General features: G+C 49.0%; 2 protein-coding genes across 4 annotated transcripts in view; one reads left to right on the plus strand and one right to left on the minus strand.

Moving 5' to 3' along the window:
• Positions 1–7,822, minus strand: part of Prune1 (prune exopolyphosphatase 1) — a 30,138-nt gene extending 22,316 nt beyond the window's left edge. The window contains exon 1 of the mRNA XM_036189694.1: positions 6,067–7,822. Within this exon, the coding sequence (XP_036045587.1) occupies positions 6,067–6,105 (39 nt within the window). The 5' untranslated portion in view covers positions 6,106–7,822. The remainder of the gene's footprint in view (positions 1–6,066) is intronic.
• Mindy1 (MINDY lysine 48 deubiquitinase 1) lies at positions 5,795–21,332 on the plus strand. 3 transcript variants are annotated; one of them, XM_036189692.1, is made up of 12 exons: positions 5,795–6,093; positions 6,880–7,027; positions 7,146–8,093; positions 13,446–14,211; positions 15,467–15,524; positions 16,312–16,376; positions 16,999–17,157; positions 17,510–17,612; positions 18,709–18,851; positions 19,817–20,008; positions 20,513–20,662; positions 20,861–21,332. In XM_036189692.1, exons 4-12 carry the CDS (start codon positions 13,759–13,761, stop codon positions 20,939–20,941), a joined length of 1,404 nt encoding a protein of 467 aa, XP_036045585.1. In that variant the 5' UTR covers positions 5,795–6,093; positions 6,880–7,027; positions 7,146–8,093; positions 13,446–13,758; the 3' UTR covers positions 20,942–21,332. The 3 variants fall into 3 exon arrangements, with proteins under 3 accessions (XP_036045585.1, XP_036045584.1, XP_036045586.1); XM_036189691.1 differs by having other exon boundaries at positions 6,880–8,093; XM_036189693.1 differs by lacking the exon at positions 13,446–14,211 and having other exon boundaries at positions 5,797–6,093; positions 6,880–8,093.
• Positions 21,333–21,664: the final 332 nt, after the last annotated feature.

Below are 21,664 nucleotides of genomic sequence, written 5' to 3' on the forward strand. Positions count from 1 at the left end.
ACATGGTGGAAAGAGTTTGGAGTCTTGCAAGCTGTTCTTTGACCTTTACAGATGTGCTGCGGCATGCTCTCCACCCCCGCAAAATATATAAATAAATGTTAAAAATTTTTAATTTTATGGCCTAGGGATGTTTGATTCTCAGCCACAACATTGGGAGGTTCAATGGCTAGTAACTCCAGCTCCAAGAGATGCTATGCCCTTTTCTGGCTTCTGAGGGTGCCTCTATTCACATACACATTCCTACACATAGATACACACATATACATCTAATTAAAAAATACATTTTTTTCAAGACAGGGTTTCTCTGTATAGCCCTAGCTATCCTGGAACCAATCTTTGACCTTGTTCCGTGCCGGTGTATGGATTAAATGAGGCATCACCTAAGAGCCTCCTCTGCAGATGCAGCCCCCTCCCTCTTCTTCCTCTGCTCCTCCCTGTCCAAGCTGGTGCACCTTTTAAAAAGCCCCCTTCCTCAGTGGTAGAGCGCTTGCTTAGCAAGCGCAAGGCCCTGAGTTCGATCCTCAGCTCTGGCAAAAAAAAAAAAAAAAAGAGCCCCCTTCCCCGTGAAGCCTTCCTTAGTGTCGGCAAGTGATCCTCCCCCCCACCCACTCTCTAGCTTCCCATAGCTGCAGTTCTCAGGAAAGGTGATACGTTCCGGGGTTAGTACCTTTTCATAAAGGTGGACTGTTAATTCCTAACACAGCTTAGGTCCAAACTTGGAGATCCTTGAGAGTGACAAGGGGTACCCTTCAGGGCTTTGCTCCAGAAAATGAAGACTACTGGGTGCATGCTGCCCCCAACTTAGAAGGCACTGTCCTCTCCAATTAGAAAAACATGCAACTCTCACCTCTCCACCATCCAAACACACAGGCCACACAGTGTCCGTTTTCAAACTAGAGGAAGCGTCAGGGAAAAAACAGCTAAACTCAGCAGCATGAGAAACCTGAGCTGCCAACGGAAGAAAAAGAATCCGAACCACAGGAAACAAACTTTTTTTTTTTTTTTTTTTTAAAGACAGGATCTAGTTAAGTTGACCTGGCTGGCCTTGAACTCACAGAGATTTGCTTGCCTTTGCCTGGGAACAAAGGCATGTACCACCAAACCTACTTACCTTCCCTGCATCCCTGGCTGATCTAGCGTTCACTATGTAGGCCAAGCAGGTAACTGGACTCCTGGTCATTGCGCTGCTTCTACCTCCCAAGTGCTGGGGTTACAGCATGTGCCACCATGTCCAGTCTCCCTACGTAGCCCTGGCTGTCCTAGAATTCGACCAGGCTGGTCTTGAAACCCAGAGATCCTCCAGCTAGTCCTAAAGGTGTAAGCCACCACACCCAGCCAAAAGAAAGAAAGGGGCAGATTATAGCTCACTGGGTAAAGGTGCATGCTATCCAGCCTGGTGACCTGAGTTCGGTCAGTGGGACCCACACGGTGGAATGTTAAATCTTGAAGACTGTCCTCTGACCTCCAAGTGTGCACTGTGGCGTGTGAGTGTGAATGCACTCAATAAATTAGTGTAATATAAACAAAATTTTAAAGGAGGGAGGCTGGAGAGATGCTCGGTGGTTATGAGCACTTACTTATTCTTGTAAAGCACCCAGGTTTGGTTCCCAGCTCCTACGTAGTGGCTCACAACCCTCCATAACATCTATTCCAGGAGACCTGGCATCCTCTTTAATCTGAGGGCATCATTCATCCACATAAAATAAATGAATCTAAAAACAAAATTTTTTAAGAGGAGGAGGAAGAGAAGAAAAGATCCATTAGTTAAAACAACACATCCTAATGTGTTTTGCTCGTTTGTTTTATGGCCTGGATTGCCGCCAGCAGGAGGGTTTAGGGCTAAGAAAACCACTTCCCAGTCCAGTGGTGGTGCCCACGCCTTTGATCTCAGCACTCAGGAGGCAGAGGCAGGTGGATCTCTGTGAGTTCCAGGCCAGCCTGGTCTACAGAGCTAGTTCTAGGACAGTCAAGGCTATACAGAGAAGCCCTATCTTGAAGAAGGAGGAGAAGGAGTTGGAGGAGGAGGAGGAGGAGGAGGAGGAGGAGGAGGAGGAGGAGGAGGAGGAGAAGAAAACCACTTCCTGTCTGAAGCTGAACATGTTCTGACAGCTACTCTACACAATATTAACAAGGGGAGGGGCAGACCAGACAACACCCTTACCCCCGACCCTTCTCACCCCGAGAAAACGAAGGACTCTGATGAAGGATGAGCAGCTACTCCTGACTGCAGCCTCATGCCTGAGAAGCGTACCTTTGTTCCTAGCTCAGCCTGAGACGTAGCCCCACCCCAGAGCAAAGAGTTCTTCCTGCTGGAAGTGCAAGATGAGTCTGTCATAGAAATAGGAGCCCATTTAAAGCAGGCTTCCTTTCTCCCTCTTTCTATTACTTTCTTATTTTTGTTGTTGTTTTGTTTTGTTTGTTATTGTTTTCAAGACAAGGTCTCACTATGTAGCTTTTGCTGTCCTAGAACTCTCTGTGTAGCCCAGGCTGGCCTCAGACTCACAGAGATCTGCTTGTCTCTGCCTCCCCAGTGCTGGGATCAAAGGCGTGAGCTACTCTACTCAGCTTCTTTCTGTTTTGTTTTGTTTTTTGGAGCTGAGGATCAAACCCAGGGCCTTGCGCTTGCTAGGCACTCTGCCGCTGAGCTAAATCCCCAACCTTGTTTTTTTTGTTTTTGTTTTTGTTTTTTTTACACAGCCCTGGCTGACCTGAAACTTGCTCTGTTATCTAGGTTAGCCCTTAACTTGGGGTCTTTCCACCTCAACCTCAGTTACCAAGGCCAGCTATGTAGATTTCTTTCAAGTGGAACATGCCATTGTCCTTGTGGCAAGGCTACAGAAAAGTTCTCTGGTGTCACATACTAAAAATATGGCATTGCAGGAGAACTGGCTCCGAGTCAGCTGTCTCTGGCCTGTGCAAAAGCCAAGCATTCACAGCTCCCACACAAGTCAATGGTGTGTCTGTCTCATCTGGTCTCTTTCCACAGGCAGATGTGAGGGTGACCTGTCTGAGACATCTGTCATCCCATTGATCACCAGGACTCATTCTGCTGATCTACCCTGCTAGGCCAGAGTCCAGCCTCCTCCTTCTCTGCCCCATGTACCTCCATCCCTCCTGAAGAAGCACTGGCCCTCAAGAGGGCAGCCCTCTCTATCAGAAGACTGCTCTTTGGTCCAGGGTGTACACGGAGCTGTCCTCCTCTGCTTGACCCTGCAAACAAGCTCTTGCTTGTTTGACACAAGGTCTCTCTGTGTGGCCCTTAATGTCCTGGAATTTGCTATGTAGACCAGGCTGGGATTAGGATCTCTTTTTACAAGGAACACCAGGCTGTAGAAAGCTCAGCAGTTCCTAGCACCCACATGGAATGGTTCACAACAGATCCAGGGGATTTAATAATATCGTCTTCTGAACCCTATGGTGCATGTGGCAGATAATCACAGATATATACACACATACACATAAATTTCTTTTAAAAAGGAAACTTTAACAGATTCTGGGGGAACTGGATGGAAAGGGGGAAAAAAGGCCTTTATCTTTTCTACTTCGTATCTATTTTGTGCTTCAATGTTTTCCTTATGTAATGTTTCCATAATTAAAAATAATTAAAATTACTGGCATCCTCCAGCATATACTGCTACTGGCTTATAATTAATATTCTTAGAATCTCATGTTCTAAGGCTCCTTCAGAAGGAAGCACACGGGTTCACAAAGGACGAGCTTTGCTCCTTGGAGGAGTATGGAGAAGGATAGCGTAATACTGGAAAACCTAAACTTCATAATAGTGTAGATGAGCTGTTACCTGGGGGAAGGGGCTGCGGTGGTCTGAAAGACAATGGCCCCCAAAGGGGGTGGCACTATTAGGAGGTGGCCTTGTTGGAGGAAGGGTGTTACTATTTGGGGGGGGCTTTGAGCTACTCCCAGTATCATGGGGCACTTCCTGTTGCCTGCAAGGTGTAGGACACTCAGCTATTTCTCCAGCACTGTGTCTGCCTGCACAACACCCTGTCCCACCATGTTGATAATGGACTGAACTTCTGAACTGTAAGCCAGCCACCACAATTGAATGTTCTTCCAGAGCACAGAAATTTTGTTCCCAGGACCCAAGTCAGGAGGCTCACAACTACCTGTAACCCAGTTCCAGGGGATCCAACACCCTCTTCTAGTTTCCCTGGATACATGCACGTATGTGCACAGACATACATTCACACACACACACACACACACACACACACACACACAAATATTTATTTCTCTCCCAAAGTTCCATTTGTGGGATTGCTCACAACCTCCCTTAATTTCAGCTCTAGGGAATGTGGGACCTCTGATCTCCAAAGGTACCTACATTCACATGTACACACACAAATAATTAAAAAAAAATTTTGCCAGGAAGTGCTGGTGCACCCTGAGGCAGAGGCAGGTGGATCTATGAGTTTGAGACTGGTCTGGTTTACAGAGTACCAAGCCAGCCAGGGCTACAAAGTGAGACCCTGTCTCATATAAATAAAATTAAACAAATGAAGCTGGGCATCACAGTAGAGTCCAAAATCCCAACACTTGGGAAGTAGAAGCAGGGCCAGATAGTCAAGGTCAGCGTTGGCTACATTAGGACCATCTCAAAAACAAACACATCAAAAAGGAAAACAAAATGCAGACCTCGGGTTAAGTGTGATGGCACACAGAACTAGGAGGATCACACACACCCCAAAACAAAAAGGAAAGTAACCAAAGAGAATTGGTTCCAAATTGCCTTATGCATTAAAACAACTTTCCCCAAACATGGTGTTTTTTCTAGGGGTTTATGAGAATGCACGAGTTTCTCTGTGAAGTCCAGGTTTCCTCAGTGTGTGGTCGAGGCTACACTTAAGCTAACAATCTTTTTGCCTCTACCTACCAACGGTTGAGATTACAGGCATCCAGTCTGGTCAGATGTTTTTGAAAGGAAAATTTTACTGTAGCTGGCATCAAATTGAAACTCACCTCAAATTCAAATTAAGGATATTCATTTATCCCAGCAGCTCAGTCTACAGCGAACTGGGTGACTTTCAGGGTTTGTTAAAGGCCAGACTCTACTGCTCAGAGAAATCTTAAGTTTTGTTCTATTTGTGTGTGTGTGTGTGTGTGTGTGTGTGTGTGTGTGTGTGTGTGTGTGTGTGTTTGGAGGGTGTTCTCTCTCTCTGTCTCTGTCTCTCTCTCTCTCTCTCTCTCTCTCTCTCTCTCTCTCTCTCTCTTTAACCCAAAGCTGGCCTGAACTGGTGAACCTTCAGCCTCTTCCTCCTCCCAAGAGCTGGAACTAGAGGCATGTGGCTACCACACCCAGCTAAGTTATTTTTTAAAGGAAGACAGCCATCTGTCTAGGTTTCTACAGGGGCAGAGAAACTCACAGTAGGGGGCCAGGTGACTTGGAGCCAATGATCCAAAGCTGCCATGGCCTGTCAGCGCGGCTGGCTGAGTCCAGCTGGTTCAGGAAGCACCAAAAATAAGCTACAAAGCATTCAGGGGCCCGTGCTTATGGTTTAGATTCCAAACACTTCGTGTGTATCCCTCACCCAGGAGCGGGTATTTTTACGTATTTGTGTGTAAAGGAGACTAAAGGAGAATACCGGAGGCTAAGGAATGTAAGTTGTGGGTCAACATCTATGCCTGATGCTTAAACACAGAGATTTAAAGTAAAACACTAGAGAACGCCTCTAACCTAGAAAGAGAAGGCAAACCGCCATTCAGAGGCAATGGAGCGGTGCACCAGGTGCCCTCCGCATCCCCGGGGTTCACGCGCAGGCCGTGGGCAGAAGCCCCGCTTGCCGGAGCGGGGCTGACAGGGCGGGGAGAGGGGACAGACACACCTCGCCGGGCGAGGCTGGCGGCCACCTCCGGGTCCAGCGGAGGGACCCGACTCACTTCTCGGGCTCTCCCGCCCGTGGGCGATGGGTCTGGCCCCAGCTCCCCCGCGTCCACCTCTGCGATCCCTCCACACCGACCGACCGACCGTCCCGGCTCCCCACACCCTACCCTTCGTCCTTCCCGGACCCCACGCCGCTTTCCTCCCAGTCACAGCTCGGGACCCGTTACCTGCAGAGCGGATCGACAGTCCTGCAGGTAGTCCTCCATGCTGAAGCCCGAGGTGTGCCGTCGCCCCTCGGCGAGGAGAGGTGACCCGGCCGAATGCACCCCACCCCAGACTCAGGTTCTAGAGCCGAGAGTCAGGGGGCGGGACTCGAACCCGCCACACAAGGGTTCGGCCTCCGAACCCCAGGAGGAAGTGCGTAATCCGGCACTCCGGGAGTCCGGCGTTACCCCGCCCCCAGCGGTGGAGGCTGAGTTCTGAGCCCAGAGGCTCATGGGAGGTCAAGGAGGAGCATGTCGCAATACCTCCTGGGAAGTGTAGTCCGGAAGCTCCTAAGAGTCCCCAAGTGAGCAGTTTTCTGAGTGCTATGACATACAAATTGTGTATGTGTCACAATAATTCGCCTTTATGGCATCTGAAATTGCTCCTTCAGATATGGCTAGGTATAGTATCTTTCCATATATTACACCGAGCGTCTGTTTGAGATTAATGTAAATTAATCTCTCTCTTTTTTTTTTTAAAATACAAGGTCTTGATATATAGCCCAAGCTAGTCTTTCTTCTCAGCTTTCTGAATGCTGGATTCACAAGCCTGGCTTGGTCGGGACTTTAAATTACAGCATATCTCTATATCTTATTAAAATAGCTTTAGGTGTCTTTTAATTTTAATTCTCCCCTTTACCAAACTGACCTATTGTGATCAATGGTGTGTTTGCTCATGCTAGGAAAACATTAGCATAATTTTTGACCTGTCTTAAAACCTACAGTCGTGCCAACTCTTCCTAACTTCATAGCTCTGTGGCCTCTTTTCCCTCACAGCCTGGACAAATATCTCCTCTTGCTGTTCTTGGACTGTTGCAACCATGACTTTGCTTCCTGGGTCTCTGTTGCAACTGTTCTCTCAGCTTTCAGAGTTGCTTGAAGTCTCATCGTGTGGCAGCCGCGTCAACAGAGGAGCCTTCAGAATGTAAGGCTAGGTTCCAACATCTCTCCAACTGCCACTTTCGTGCCCCAGCGCACACCACTGGGGCACGGGGGTGGCCCTTCATCATACCGTGTCCCCTCATTTTTTAATCTATCCCCAGATTTTTCTGCTTCTCGAGGAGGTGAGAGGAGACGAGGGGGCGTCTTCTTCACCCTAGATGTATTAACCAGGTACACCGCTCAATCAGCTTCATGTCTAGCCTTTTGAAACACATACAAGAAGGGAAGACTTGGAAAGGAGCCCTCTGGGGGGCTCCCGAAGAACAGAAGCGGTGGTTTTTCTTTCCTATTAAACGAATAAATATGCAAACATCGCTCCTTCGCGCTGCTTCCGTGGCTCAGAGCAGAGGACCGCCGCGGGCATCCAGGGAGGTCCCAGCGGCTGCTGCGGTCCCGCCCCGCTCCTCTCGGCTCAGCCAGGCCGCTTGCTTTTCCCGGTTCTCACCAGAGAGGCACACGCGCTCCGTCCGTCCCTTCCCGCCGCAGGCGGAGGGAAGAGAAAGGGTCTGTTGTTTTTCTCTCTTCCTTTCTGCCGCTCACCGGGCTGCTGACCGGCTCAGACAGCCCTGATGGAACTCCTCCGCGGCCGAGCGGGCCCCTCCTCCTCCGGGGACCTCGTCCTCGGCTAATTCGTCTTTGTCCCGACGGAGGGAAAGAGAGGGAAAGAAGAAGAAGAAGAAAAACCACAAACTTCCTTTGAAAACCAGTTTGTAGGCAGGGCCTGGAGCGCACGCCGGAGACCCGGTCACTCGGCAATCCTGAAGACGCCGGGAGGCCCCCGGAGCGCGGGCGCTGCCCCCTGCTTGCCCTCGCCCCCACCCTCCTCCGGCGTGCCCCGTGCTGGGCGTGAGTCCGGAAGTGGTCACGACCCAAGCTGGGCACCGCGCGAGTAAACCCGTGTCAAGGCGTGTAAGCTCCGGGGCTGACAGCTGGGAGCAGCTGGGAGCAGCTGGCGCAGGCAGCGCCCCTGGACGATGCCCCCTCCTCCAGCGTCGAGCCGCCAGAATTGAGTCCTCTCTCAGTCCCGGAACCGCATGCACCCCTTTCAGGTAAAAACTTTGTTTTCGAACTATCTTCTTCACTTCCTCTCGCAGCTCCCCTTCCCCTCTCCGGTTTGAGGGGAGTTGACACCTGATGTCCCGTCTGTGGACTCTACATCTGCGTCGCTTATAGGATCCTTGCAAGGCGTGGGGAGCAGTCCAAGCGATCGATGCTGGCTCTTCATTTCCCCGTTATAAACAAACCCTCTCCCTCTCCTTGGGAGCAAGAATTGCAGTGTTTGACTTATTCTAGAGGAATCGCAAAGCATTGTTGCCGTGAAGGTTTGCATTCAGGTGAGAAGGAGGTTGGGTAAGACCAGAAAAGGAGGTCAGGGGAGAAGAGTCCCGAGAGTGGGTGATGCCGTCTTGTGTAGCTAAGTACGAATTTAATATGCGTCTTCCACTGTGTAATAGTATCTGCTGCTGACTAGGAAGGGACCAGGTGTTTTAACTACCTCACCTGCGCCCATAAGTAGTTCTACTTAGAGCAGGATTTGGACTGAAGAAAGGAAAGGAGGTATAAGGCTGAAACCCCGATTTATTTGAATACTCTCCCCTCCTACTTTCCTACCTCCGGGCCTTGCAAGGTGGAGTCCTCCATTGCCTTTCCTGCCCTGCCCCTGGCCATTTTCCCTGAGACCCCACTCCCTCGGTGGTTTCTTTCAGCTCCATTCTTTGGTCAGCTAGCCTTCCCAACCCCCACTTAATTATTGATCATTTCTAACCTTGGGCAGAAAAGGAGCCGAGCTTCTCTTTAGGCTTTTTAAAATTTCCCAGGCGTGGCATCTGCTTCAAGGTTCTCCCTAAGTGCCATGGGAGGAGAAGAGATGTGGAGAGAGAGGAAAAAGAGGGTAAGGCCTGCAGATAAATTTTGCTGGTGTGATTCTAAATTAACAAAGTATTAATTACCTGCAGCTAGCACTAATTATATTAGAATCAGAATGATCAATTTGGGTGACGAGACTTACGTTAGTTTCAGTAACTTTGATGTTTTCTGTAGCCCAGGCAGACCTTGAACTAGAGGTCCCCCTGCCTCTCCCAGCTACGGTCACTCCTGTGCTCCAGCCTTCTCCCAGCACCCAAGTCCTGAAGGTTTTTAAGAAGAAAACAGGTGAGGGAGCAAGAAGCTGAGCAAACAAAAGTTCAGGTCAGGCGTGTCCTAAACCCCTTAAAATCCCTTCACTTGGGAAACTGAGGCAAGATTACCGAAAGCTTGGGCTAGCCTGGGCAAAACTAGAGCTCTGGCTGCTCCTCCCTCCCAAGTTCTGGGTTTAAAGGTGTGCACCATCACACACAACGACACCTGTGTCAAAAGGCATTTAAAAGAAAAAAAAAAAAAAAAAAGACAGCCGGGTGGTGGTGGTGCACGCCTGTAATCCCAGCACTCGGGAGGCAGAGGGAGGTGGATCTCTGTGAGAGGCCAGCCTGATCTATAGAGCTAGTCCAGGACAGGCTCCAAAGCTACAGAGAAACCCTGTCTCGAAAAAACAAAAACAACAACAACAACAACAACAACAAAGACAAGATTTCTAGTTGATTTAATTTCTCCCTGTTCTCCTTTCTTTTTTATTTCAATGGTGCTGGGAATGGAACCCAGGGCCTTGCATATGTTAAGCATGTGCCCCACTGCCAGGCTATGCCCCCAGGACTTTCCTGGGTGTTTTTTTTTTTTTATCCTCACTAATGAGCAGGGAGGGGAGGAAGGAGATTGTCACTATCTCTGGTCCCATCTGTATCTCACTTTATGCTTAATGCTGATAAACAGCAAGTTAGACAGGTCCAGTGTTCACATCTAAAATGATCTAGATGGGAGCCATGAGGAGAATGTGTGCCAGTGTGTGAGGCTTGGACCCAGGGGGTTTTGTATGCCAGGCCAGGCTCCATCACTGAGCTATACCCCAAGCTCTTTTTTTTGTTTTATTTTGAGATAACTTTGAGGGTCTCTCCATTAAAGGCCTTTGTCACTATAGACAGCTAGTGGGGATCATATCTATTATATACATATGTAATACATGAGCATATAATCTATAGCCTATATGATATATGGGCATATTTTATATGTATGAGTGTTTTCTGCAGTAGTACTCTTTCCCTGGGACCGCCAGTCCACAGATAATGACACAGAGACTTTTTTTTTTTTCGAGACAGGGTTTCTCTGTGTAGCTTTGCGCCTTTCCTGGAGCTCGCTCTGTAGCCCAGGCTGGCCTCGAACTCACAGAGATCCGCCTGGCTCTGCCTCCTGAGTGCTGGGATTAAAGGCGTGCCCACCACCGCCCGGCAATTTATTATTAATCCTGAAAGCTCAGCCTTAGTTTAGGCTTCTTCCCAGCTAGTTCCTATAACTTAAATGAACCCATTTTTTTTTAATCTCCATTCTTCCACGAGGCTCATCACCTCAACTCCCTACTGCCCATCTGCATTCTCTGCATCTACCTTTCTTCTCCACGGAGTTCTTTCTGCCCAGAAGTCCCGCCTATTCTCTCCTGTCTATCTATTGGCTGTTCAGCTCTGTATTGCACCAATCACAGCAACACATCTTCACCTGGTATACAGATAGATATCCCACAACAGTTTCCCTTTGTGTATGTGTGCCACATGTTCTTGGTTCCCACGGAAGCCAGGAGAGGATATCAGATCCCCTCCAACTTGAGTTACAGATCCTTGTAAACCCCTCTGTGGGTGCTGGGAATTGAACTTTGGTCCTCTAAAAGAGTAGTATATATCCTTAACCACTGAGCCATCTCCAGCCCTGAGGTATTTTAAATGAAAATCAATAATCAGCAGTTTCCTGTTTCATACAAATAGCAAGCAAGAGAATATCTCTGGGTGCAGGCACTGCTGGAAACAGAGAGGACCTAAAGAGTTGCTGTGTCAGCTTTAGGTGGGGAGAGCAATCACTGGTAGGATTTGTAGGGAGCATTTTTTGTGCCCCATCTAAGGTTGTTATTGGTGGTAGGATCAGAGCCTGGGCCTTGAGCAGCCCTAATAAGCCAGGTTTGACCTATTGTCCTCAATAAGCCAATTAAAAGAGCTGAATTAATGGTGAAAACTAGGGGCCAGTGAGATGGCTCCGTTGGTAAAGGCTCTTGCTGCCTGATGACCTGAGTTTGATCCCAGGTCCCACATGGTGGAAGGAAAGAACACATTTTTGAAAGTTTCCTTCTGGCCTCCAAGTGTGTACATACACATACACTAAATAAATGTAATTAAATTAAAATAGTAACAATGAAAAACAGAAAACAAACAAACCTGAGCAACAACAGGGATTTATTCCATGTAGCTACACTGGATCTAGCAAGAAAGTGACTTGGTGACACTCCTCAGTCCATCTTCAGAGGCCTAAATTAGTAGAGACCAGATTCTGCATAGGAAGCAGTCTAGGTAGGTTGAGGTGTGGTCATGCCCATTATTGACCCATTATTGTTGGGGCCTTAGCCTCATCTTGCAAGGTTGTTGGATGAGTTGTTAGAACTCTGAAATCTGTTTTCCTAGCTACAACTTCCTGTCTGGCTGGATTCAAGGTTTTTCTCCTCCCAGCTTGAGATTCCCAGGGGAAAATTTCAATTCCTTGGATCCATTGTTCCAGTGGTATAATAGGTAATTGATGAAGGACATGCAGCAGTACTTTCGTGCAACTGAAAGTTTCCTGTGTCCCACCCAGTCTGCAGCTGCTCAGACCCAAGTAAACACACAAAGGCTTATATTAATTAAAGCTCCTTGGCCATTAGCTCAGGCCTACCACTGACTAGCTCTTACACTTAAACTCAGCCCATTTCGATTAATCTGTATGTCACCACCTTTTCTGTGGCTTTACCTGTGTGCCATTACATGCTGCTCCTTGGATGGCGGGCTGGCATCTCCTGACTCAGCCTTCCTTTTCCCAGATTTCTCCTTGTCTGTTTATCCTGCCTATACTTCCTGCCTGGGTGCTGGCCAATCATCTATTTATCAACTAATCAGAGCAACACATTCACAGCATACAGAATATCCCACAGCACTTTAGAATAGTGGTTCTCAACCTGTGGGTCATGACCCCTTTGTGGGGGATAGAAGAACCCTTTCACTGAGGTTGCCTAAGACCATAGGAAAACACAAGTGTCTACATTATGATTCATAATAGTAGCAAAAGTACAGTTACAAAGTATCATCACAAACAATTTTATGGGGGGCTGGAGAGATGGCTCAGAGGTTAAGAGCTCTGGCTGCTCTTCCAGAGGTCCTGAGTTCAATTCCCAGCAGCCACATGGTGGCTCACAACCATCTGTAATGAGATCTGGTGCCCTCTTCTGGTGTTCAGGTACATGTAAGCAAGCAGAACACTATATAGATAATAAATAAATAAATTCTTAAAAAAACAACAACAAAAACAATTTTATGGTTGGAGGTCACTACATGAGGACCTGTATTAAAGGGTCTCAGCATTAGGAAGGTTGAGAACCGCTGCTGTAGAATGTTCTCGATCTTTTCAGGGATGCCCAGGTTACAGAGTTGCTTAGCCAACACTGACAAGCTCCATGACCTACATTTCCCTTTCTTCCAGGAAGCCCCTCTCTAGGCTTTTTGCGGTGGCTGCTTTGGGATTGTATAAGGTTCCACCAAGTCTTCTGAGAGCCAGGCATGATGATGCAGGCCTCTAATATCAGCACATGGATGGCTGACATAGGAGCCTCACTGAAAATTCTAGGTCATAGCCTGGCATGGTGGTATACACTTTTAATCCCAGCACTCAGGAGACAGGCAGTTGGATCTGAGTTTGGGGTCAGCCTGGTCTACAGAGTGAGAACCAAGACAGGCACCAAAATTACACAGAGAAACCCTGTCTTGGGGGGAAAAAAACCCAATAAGTAAACAAACAGAATGTTCTGAGAAGGGGCAAGTTTTGTTGTCTGGAACTGACAAGATTGCCTTTACCAAGGCAGGCTAAACATTACCGTATTAGTAACCATAAGGATTGTTTTTGTTTACCATTTTTTGTTTGTTTGTTTGTTTGAGAACCTAGGGATCAAACCCAGAGTTTCACACATGCTTGGGAAACACTATGCCACCAGGCGACATGACTAGCCTGCTGGAAGATGATTTCAACATTTGCTCTCCAGCCTTCCATCCGTCTTTTGGCACTGACCTTTCCTTTCTGTCTTTTCTGAAAAGTGTTTTATTCTGTTTGGGGGGGGGGGTGTTTTGCCTGTGTGTCTATACCAGAGAGGGTAGTGAGTCCCCCAGCAGTGGAGTTGCAGATAGTTGTGAGGTTGTCATGTGGGTGCTGGGAATTGAACTGGTCCTCTAGAAGAGCAGCCCATGCTCTGAGACGTCTCTGCAGACCCTCTCTGTATTTTCTTCATTCTCGGTCATTTTCTGTTTCAGAGAAGCCAGTTCCACCCAGTGTCTTCCATCCCTTCCAAGCCTGGAAGCCCAGGTCCCGGCAATTCCATCTGGTCACAGCAAGTTAGAGGTAGAATAAGCCGAAGCCTTCTGTTTACAGATGCTGAGAAAAGCTGAATCCGGAGCCAGAGTGGCCTTCCCCGTTGTTCACTTCCCAGGTTTTCCTCGTTCTCTTGGCTCTATAACTCAATGACCTTATTGACCAGCCCACTCTTCTGCATATCAGAGTCACCCAAGCAAGGTCCCTGAGGTCAAGAAAGGCCTTTGTCCCCCTCAGCTGGACTCTAACCCCACTATGGAACAAGCTCAGGTGGAGCCCCTAGTCCCCAGCAAGGCCAGTAGTGCAGAAACTGGTGAATCTGAAAAATATGAGGCCCTGTCCGGACCAGAGAAGCACTCTCCAGACAACCCTCAAGACAAGGGTAGTGCAGAGGCTGGTGGGGCAGCTGGAGAACAGGAGCCAGGAGACCAAGCTTTGCCACCAGCCCAGGATGGGGAAAATCTTGAGTGCCCTCCTCCTGAAGCTAGCTCAAGTCCGTGTGGGGCACCATCTGAGGTAGAAACAGTAGAGACGTGTTCTAGGCCACAGGAGCGTCCTCAGTCCCCCAGGACCCAACAGCCTGATGTAGATTTCTACTGTGTTAAGTGGATCCCCTGGAAGGGAGAACAGACCCCCATCATCACCCAGAGCACCAATGGCCCTTGTCCTCTGCTGGCCATCATGAACATCCTGTTTCTTCAGTGGAAGGTGAGTTCGGAGAGCACAAGCAATAGGCTTTGAGGAGATGGCCACAGATTTGCTGTTCAAATGTGCTTGGGTTGTTCACACAAATGTTCCTTAATACCATGCTATGTAGAGGTTACTGCAGGCTCATGTACAAGACATCTTACCAAGTGGGGATGGTTGATCGGGCAGATAATGATGCAGGGTTCCACTGGGGACTTCTCTCCAGTAAGAACACTTGGGGAGCTTTTTTTTTTTTCCAAGCTCGCCCATCTGTGGCAGGCCGGGAAGGTGGCTTGGTTGGAGGTCCCAGAAAGTCCTCGAGAGCATTGGCCAGCAAGCCCACAGGCCAGCGGCTAGCACTGACTGGTGGGCATGTGTGAGCTGGGCGCTGGTGCTGGAAACTTGAGGGTCCCTAAAGCCAGAGTCACATGGAGGCCACAAGTCTCTAAGTTCCCTTGTTGAGGGGTGTAGCCAGAGAAGCTTGAGATACCATGTCTCGGGAGGAGTGTGATCCTAGGTCTACTTCAAAGTTGCAATTTTTTTAATTATTTCAGTGAGCATTAGTTTTGCACTATTGGGGCTTAGAGCTCAGGGCAGTTCCACTGAGAAGTCAATGCTGATTGGTTCCTTAGTATATCAGAGCCTGCCTTGGGGCTGGCTCCTTACCTTGCAGGCGAACAAAATGGTTTCACTTAAGTTCCTACCAGTAGGAAAGATGTCCTGTAGGGTGGGGTAAGGGAATGCTGGGAGCGCTTCTCTGACCCTCCTCCACCATCCTGATTTTTCTCAGGCCAGTCCTAAATTTAGAGATCAGCCTTTGTTTTCCCTACTTTATCTCACACTTCGAATGCCTGGCAGTGTTTACCATCTGTCCCTCATCCCAGCATTGAGCCCCGCCCCCTGTTCTGCCCTACCACTCAGTCTCTCTCTTTTTTTGTTTGCTTTGTTGTTGTTTTGTGTTTTGAGATTGTGTCTCACTACATAGCCTTGACTGGCTTGAAATTCACTCTGTAGACCAGGCTGGCCTCAAACTCACCAAAAATCCACCTGCTTCTGGCTCCTCCGTGCTGGGATTAAAGGTGTGCGCCACCACACCCAGCTGCTTTTGGAGAATTTTATACTAGAAATCAGGCTGGCCTCACTCCTCCTGCCTCAGCTTTCTGAATACCAGAATGGTAGTCATGAGCCCCCATGCCAAGCTTGGACCCCCTTTCTCTATGTACTCCTCCTTCACTGCTGGGAGTAACAGCTCACATATGACCACCCTTCTCCCCAGGTGAAGCTGCCCCCTCAGAAGGGAATGATCACATCAGATGAGCTCATGACACATCTTGGTGAGTGACTTATGGAGGAGGGGCTCATGTGGAGCTCTGACGTGGTATTGCGGGCAAGGAAGAAAGAATCTGAGTCTTTTCTGTAAAGCTGGAGAGTAAAAAGCAAAGCTCGGGGCTGGAGAGATGTCTCAGGGGTTAAGAGCACTGACTGTTCTTCCAGAGGTCTGGATTTCAATTCCCAGCAACCACATGGTGGCTCACAGCCACTGTAATGAGATCTGGCGCCCTCTTCTGGCCTGCTGCAGGAATACGTGCAGACAGAACACTGTACATATTAATAAATATCGCCAGGCGGTGGTGGCGCACGCCTGTAATCCCAGCACTCGGGAGGCAGAGGCAGGTGGATCTTTGTGAGTTCGAGGCCAGCCTGGGCTACCAAGTGAGTTCCAGGAAAGGTGCAAAGCTACACAGAGAAACCCTGTCTCGGAAATAAAAAAAAAAAGCAACGCTCAGGGACCAGGACTTTTGAGTTAGCGCCATTCTGCCTATAGTTACTGCCCTTCCACCTCTCTTCCTGGTGCTCGGGGTCCAACACAAGACTTGACCGTCCCAGGCAAGCACTGCACCACCCAGCTATAGCCCTGGCCTCTGTCCTTAGCTTTCAGGTAGGTGGGTGTGCCCCCTCTATAAGTCTGTTTATTGCTCTGAGAAATTAAAATTCTGGATTGGAGTTTGAAAACCCATGGTCCTGAGACATTACCCCCATTCTCCAGAAGAGGAGGAAGCCAGGCTTTTGGGACGTCTGGCAGGGTAGGTTGGGGAAGGCTGATAAATCCCTGTCTTACAGGAAACTGCCTCCTATCCATTGAGCCCCAGGAGAAGTCTGAGGGCCTTCAACTTAACTTTCAGCAGGTGAGGCAAGAGGGCAGTGGACATAGGGTGGACGTAAGCCTTAGTGGGTGACTCCTTAATCTTGGTGTCTTCTCTCGGGAATGGCATCTCTCTGTCCTGGAAAAAAAAATACTCATTTTTATATTAGATAAAGAGGGATTTGAGGCAGCCCAGCATAGTGTTGTGGGTATGCCTTTAGTTCCAGCCCTGAGGAGGCAGAGGCAGGCTATCTCTGTGAGTTCGAGGCCAGCCTGGTCTACAGAGTGAGTTCTAGGACAGCCAGCACTATATAGTGAGACCTTGTCTTTGGGGGGAAAAAGAGGGGGTTGAAATAAATGGGTTGTAAGAAAACCAGGATTTTAGCCAGGGGGTAGTGGCCCACGCCTTTAATCCCAGCACTCAGGAGGCAGAGCCAGGTGGATCTCTGTGAGTTCGAGGCCAGCCTGGTCTACAGAGTGAGATCCAGGACAGGAACCAAAACTACACAGAGAAACCCTGTCTCGAAAAACAAACAAAGAAAGAAAGAAAGAAAGAGAGAAAGAGAGAAAGAAAGAAGGAAGAACCAGGCTTTCTGACTTGTCTCTGGATGGTGGGAGGGAGAGGGAGGGATAGAGTGTGCCATCCTTGTCTTCCCTCCCACCAGAATGTGGAGGACGCAATGACGGTGCTCCCTAAACTGGCCACAGGTCTGGATGTCAATGTGCGATTCACCGGCGTCTCTGACTTTGAGTACACACCCGAATGCAGCATCTTTGACTTGCTGGGCATACCTCTGTACCATGGCTGGCTTGTTGATCCACAGGTGAGGACAGGAGACCCCGTGAGTCTCTACCAGCTTAAGCTGGCATGAATAAGTCCCTCCCCCCAAAAAAGGTAGGGGCATCTAGGAAGGGAGGGGTTTGATTAGTTTGAAGAGGGTTAGGATTTAGAGACTGAACTGATACAGAATTCCTTGAATGTTAATATTGTTGGGTAGAGTCACATTCCAGTACAAGGAAATCTCACACAAATAAGTTCAGGTCTTTGGACATCAAAAGTTCAGGAATCTTTGATCACAAAGGCACAGTCCAATGGGCTTGGTTCGTTTCCTTCCTTTAAAAAAAACAAAACAAAACAAAACAGTTTATTTTTGTCCTGCCCTGTCCTGCTCCCAGAGTCCTGAGGCTGTGAGTGCTGTTGGGAAACTGAGTTACAACCAGCTGGTAGAGAAGATCATCACCTGTAAACACTCCAGTGACCCCAGCCTCGTGACAGAAGGTGAGGGTGATGTCCTCTTTTCTTGAGATCTCATGTTAAGGACAGCTGAGTAGGCTTGTTTTGTTTTGTTTTTTCGAGACAGGGTTTCTCTGTGTGGCTTTGCGCCTTTCCTGGAACTCACTCTGTAGCCCAGGCTGGCCTCGAACTCACAGAGATCTGCCTGGCTCTGCCTCCCGAGTGCTGGGATTAAAGGTGTGTGCCACCACCGCTGCCGCCGCCGCCGCCGCCGCCCAGTTTAGGCTTCTTATTCTTGTGTGATACAGAGAGAGGAACTTTATTTTTTTTGCTGGGGGAGGGAGGGTGGATACAGGGGCTCATGTAGTTCAGGCTGGCCTTGAAATCAGTCCATAGCCCAGGCAGGTCTCAAACTCCTGCTCATCCTGCCTCAGCCTTCTGAGAGCTCAGGTCACAGGTGTGCACCCCTAGCTGTATTGATTAAATATAGTCAGGTTTTAAGGAAGGGTTTTATCTCAACTCTGTGCACAGGGGTGCAACAGGATCTCTTGTATTTTAGGCTGGCTTTGTAGCTAAGGGTGATCTTGAACCTCTGATCTCCCCCCCACTCCAGCCCCCAAGTACCAGGATCACAAAACATTCATTACCAAGCTTCAACTTGTGTGTGTATATGTTGCTAGGAATAGGCTTGGGGCCTTGTCCATGCTAAGCATAGAGTCTAAATCTGAACGTACCCCAGGGTGGGGTTTGGGCTTTACAAAGTGGGGCTCTGGATATTCCCGGGGCTTTTTGGACAAACTCCTTATCTTGTTTTGTTTGCTTTGGGGCTATGCTGGCGGTTGTGGGGTTTTAGTTTTTGTTTTGACACAGGTCTCAAAGGTCCGAGTAGCCCTTGGCTAACCTGGAACTGCTTTGTAGAGATGTTACCCTCGGACTCACAGAGATCAGCCTGCCTCTGCCTCCCCGGTGCTGACACTAAAGGTGTACTGCCATCCCCAGGACTGAACTCAAGAGCCTTTTGTGTTTGTTAAAGATGTAAAATGGAGCCGGACTCCCAGCCCCTTTGATTGTTTTGCTTTTTCCCTATCATGGGTTTGGATTTAATCCAGGGCTTGTCGCCCATTTTATGCCCTTCTGGCAGGCTTGATCGCAGAGCAGTTCCTGGAGACCACTGCGGCGCAGCTGACCTATCATGGCCTCTGTGAGCTGACAGCAACTGCTAAGGAAGATGAACTCAGTGTCTTTTTTCGAAACAACCACTTTAGCACAATGACTAAACACAAGGTGATGGGGCTTTGGAGGAGGGGAGAAGGAACAATGTCATTTCCTTGAGCCTTTTTCTCTGGGGTGCATGTGTCAGGCAGGATAAAGTGGGTGAAGCCGTGGTAACAGATAACCCCTAAAATCCTTGTGGGTTAGCACAAGTGTTTTTTTTTCTAATTCGTGATGCATGTCCAGTCTCACAGTGTCTTCACTCTGGGACTCCGGTTGAGGGAAAAGCCTTCATATATGTAGGAGTAGATGCAAGATAGAGGATGACACAGTGTGTTGATTCTCTGCTTCTGCCTGGAGATGACCCTGAGCAGAGCAGGTCATGAGGACCTGCTGTCAAGGGACAGTGGGGCTTTAGAACACACAATAGTCTTTCAGAGTTAGAAGCTGAGGCTCCCCAGGAACTGAGGAGAAGAGGCTGCTCCTACCTCACTCCCCCATTCCTCATCTAGACTCTCCTGATGGAGCCCTAGCCCGGAACTCAGGTCTGCCTGTATCCTGTGCTGGGATTAAAGGTGTGCCCCGGGCCTCTCCTTGATCTGCTTCCCTCCCAGGGGCTAAGGTTGAGGTCATGCATCACCACACCCAGTTTTTCTGGTTCTCAAAAGGCTTTATCTCTAAGACATCAGCAAACACAGAGAAGCCAGGGTGGGAAACTGGATTTGGTGTGGTGCTCCAGCCCCAAGGATTCTTTAGACAGCGTAATCACAACACACTCACCTGCGTTCAGGTGTCCTTCCCTGATTCCCACAGCCACACGTATTTAAAGACATTTTGGATGCTCACATGCTAAGCTCCAGTCAGCACACTGATTCAGAAGGTCTCTTGACTGCCCCTTGCCTGTAAAGTGCTCTCTTACAGCTTGTGGGAGGAGTGTGTAAGGGGTACGTGCTGGGGATCAGATCCAGGGAACTTGGACTTGCCAGGCAACTGTGCAACGTGTACACTAGCCCCGTTGTCTTTTTTTCTCTCTGCAGAGTCACTTGTACCTACTGGTCACTGACCAGGGCTTTCTTCAGGAGGAGCAGGTGGTGTGGGAGAGTCTGCATAACGTGGATGGTGACAGTTGCTTTTGTGACTCCGACTTCCACCTAAGTCATTCCCTAGGCAAAAGCCATGGAGCCGAAGGTGGGGGTGACTCTCCAGAGAAGCAGCTGCAGGTGGACCAGGTGTGTGGGGCCCTTCCGAAATCTGTGGAGTCCATCGGCATCTGAGCTGTTTTCTTTTTTTCCTTTCCTTTTTTTTTTTTTAAGGATGTATTTATTTATCATGTATACAGTGTTCTGCCTGCATGTGTCCCTACAGGCCAGAAGAGGGCGCCAGATCTCATAGATGGCTGTGAGCCACCATGTGGGTGCTGGGAATTTAACTCAGGACCTCTGGAAGAGCAGAGGGTGCTCTTAACCCCTGAGCCATCTCTCCAGCCCCTGAGCTGTTTTCTATAAGTCAGCTTCATGCATTTTATTGGCTAAAGGCTGCCCCACCCAGCCTCTTCATGTTACCCTTAGGTCACTGCCTTGCTTGGGTGTACTTCCTGGCACCACAGATGACAGACTTGACTGGTTTACATGAGCAAGAAGAACTGGAGAATTTGAAGGAAACGTGGTTGAGAAATTAAACCTGAGTCTCTAACCTTTGGTCATCATCCACCTAGTGACTTGTTTTCTCTCTAGGACTATCTTATTGCCTTGTCCCTACAACAGCAGCAGCCACAAGGCATGCTGGGTCTTAGCGACCTGGAACTGGCCCAACAGCTCCAGCAAGAGGAGTACCAACAGCAACAAGCAATCCAGCCTTCGCAAACCAGGGCCCCTTCGCCCCAGGTGAGCCGGCTCTGGGTGAGCCCGCCCCTCTCTTGGTAGGCAGAGGTGCAGGATGCCTATGGCTTTTGTACAGGTATCTGCAAGCTTTCCCTCGTAAATCCTTCTGAGGTACCTCTTTTGATCAAGACCCCCCACCCCCACCCATGTCTTTGACCTCTACCAAGGTTATTAGATAACTGGTCCCTAAATCCCACACAGGGGAGAGGAGCCACATCTGGACGCCCAGCTGGAGAGCGGCGGCAGAGGTCAAAGCCTGAGTCAGGCTGTGCGCTGCTCTAACTGAACCCCTTACAGCGTGGACCCACCTCTCCTGTCCGAGGCTATGACTGCTTTGCTCGCAGGATCCCCCACCTCAATCCCTGAGGCATACAGGGTAACTGCACTGCTGGGCATCAGAGCAGGCAGCAGACACCAAGGGCAGACTTGCTACCACGCTTGCCCTTCTCTGTCCTGTCTGGGCTGGGTGGTCTCTGGTTCCCAACTCCCTTTCCTGGAATATTCACATGAATATACAGACCCAGGCTGATAGGTGAAGTACCTCTCTGCCTGCCTGGTTGCCCCTGGCTACCCCACAGGCCTGTTTCCGTTTGTTTTAAGGTTTGATTTGGGTTTCCATCTTTATTATTTGTAATGCCTTCCTAGGGAGTTGGGAATAAAAGTTCTTTCCTGAGGTACGTTGTTTTTCTGCCCTGGAGCAGTGGGGTTAAATATTTGACCCAGTTGAGGAATGTGAACTGGGAGGAGGCAGGGAGGTGAGAGGTTGCCTGTCATTTCTCACAGAGCCAGCAGGGGGAACCCAAACGCTGCCTCGTCTCAGTCTTGGTCGATGTGTGGGAAGAGCTGCTCCTAACTCTAGTTGAAGGTGTGTTTCTCTTCATGGACAGGTGGATTCGGGAAAATGTTACTAAGACTTCCAAGGCTGGGAGTTCATGTGGAGGGCCCTAAGATGGCCCTTTGCTAGTTCTGATCCCCTGGTGCCTATTCTTGATTATCTTGCCGACG

The sequence above is a fragment of the Onychomys torridus genome, chromosome 6 (assembly GCF_903995425.1).
Source record: "Onychomys torridus chromosome 6, mOncTor1.1, whole genome shotgun sequence".
Taxonomy (NCBI): Eukaryota; Metazoa; Chordata; class Mammalia; order Rodentia; family Cricetidae; genus Onychomys; species Onychomys torridus.

Bases quoted from the DNA above. Each gene is read 5' to 3' on its own strand.
- Mindy1 (XM_036189691.1), top strand. From the start codon at position 13,759: ATGGAACAAGCTCAGGTGGAGCCCCTAGTCCCCAGCAAGGCCAGTAGT. The intron at 15,525-16,311 runs GTGAGTGACTTA...CCTGTCTTACAG, and splicing joins TGAGCTCATGACACATCTTG to GAAACTGCCTCCTATCCATT. The intron at 18,852-19,816 runs GTGATGGGGCTT...TTCTCTCTGCAG, and splicing joins GCACAATGACTAAACACAAG to AGTCACTTGTACCTACTGGT.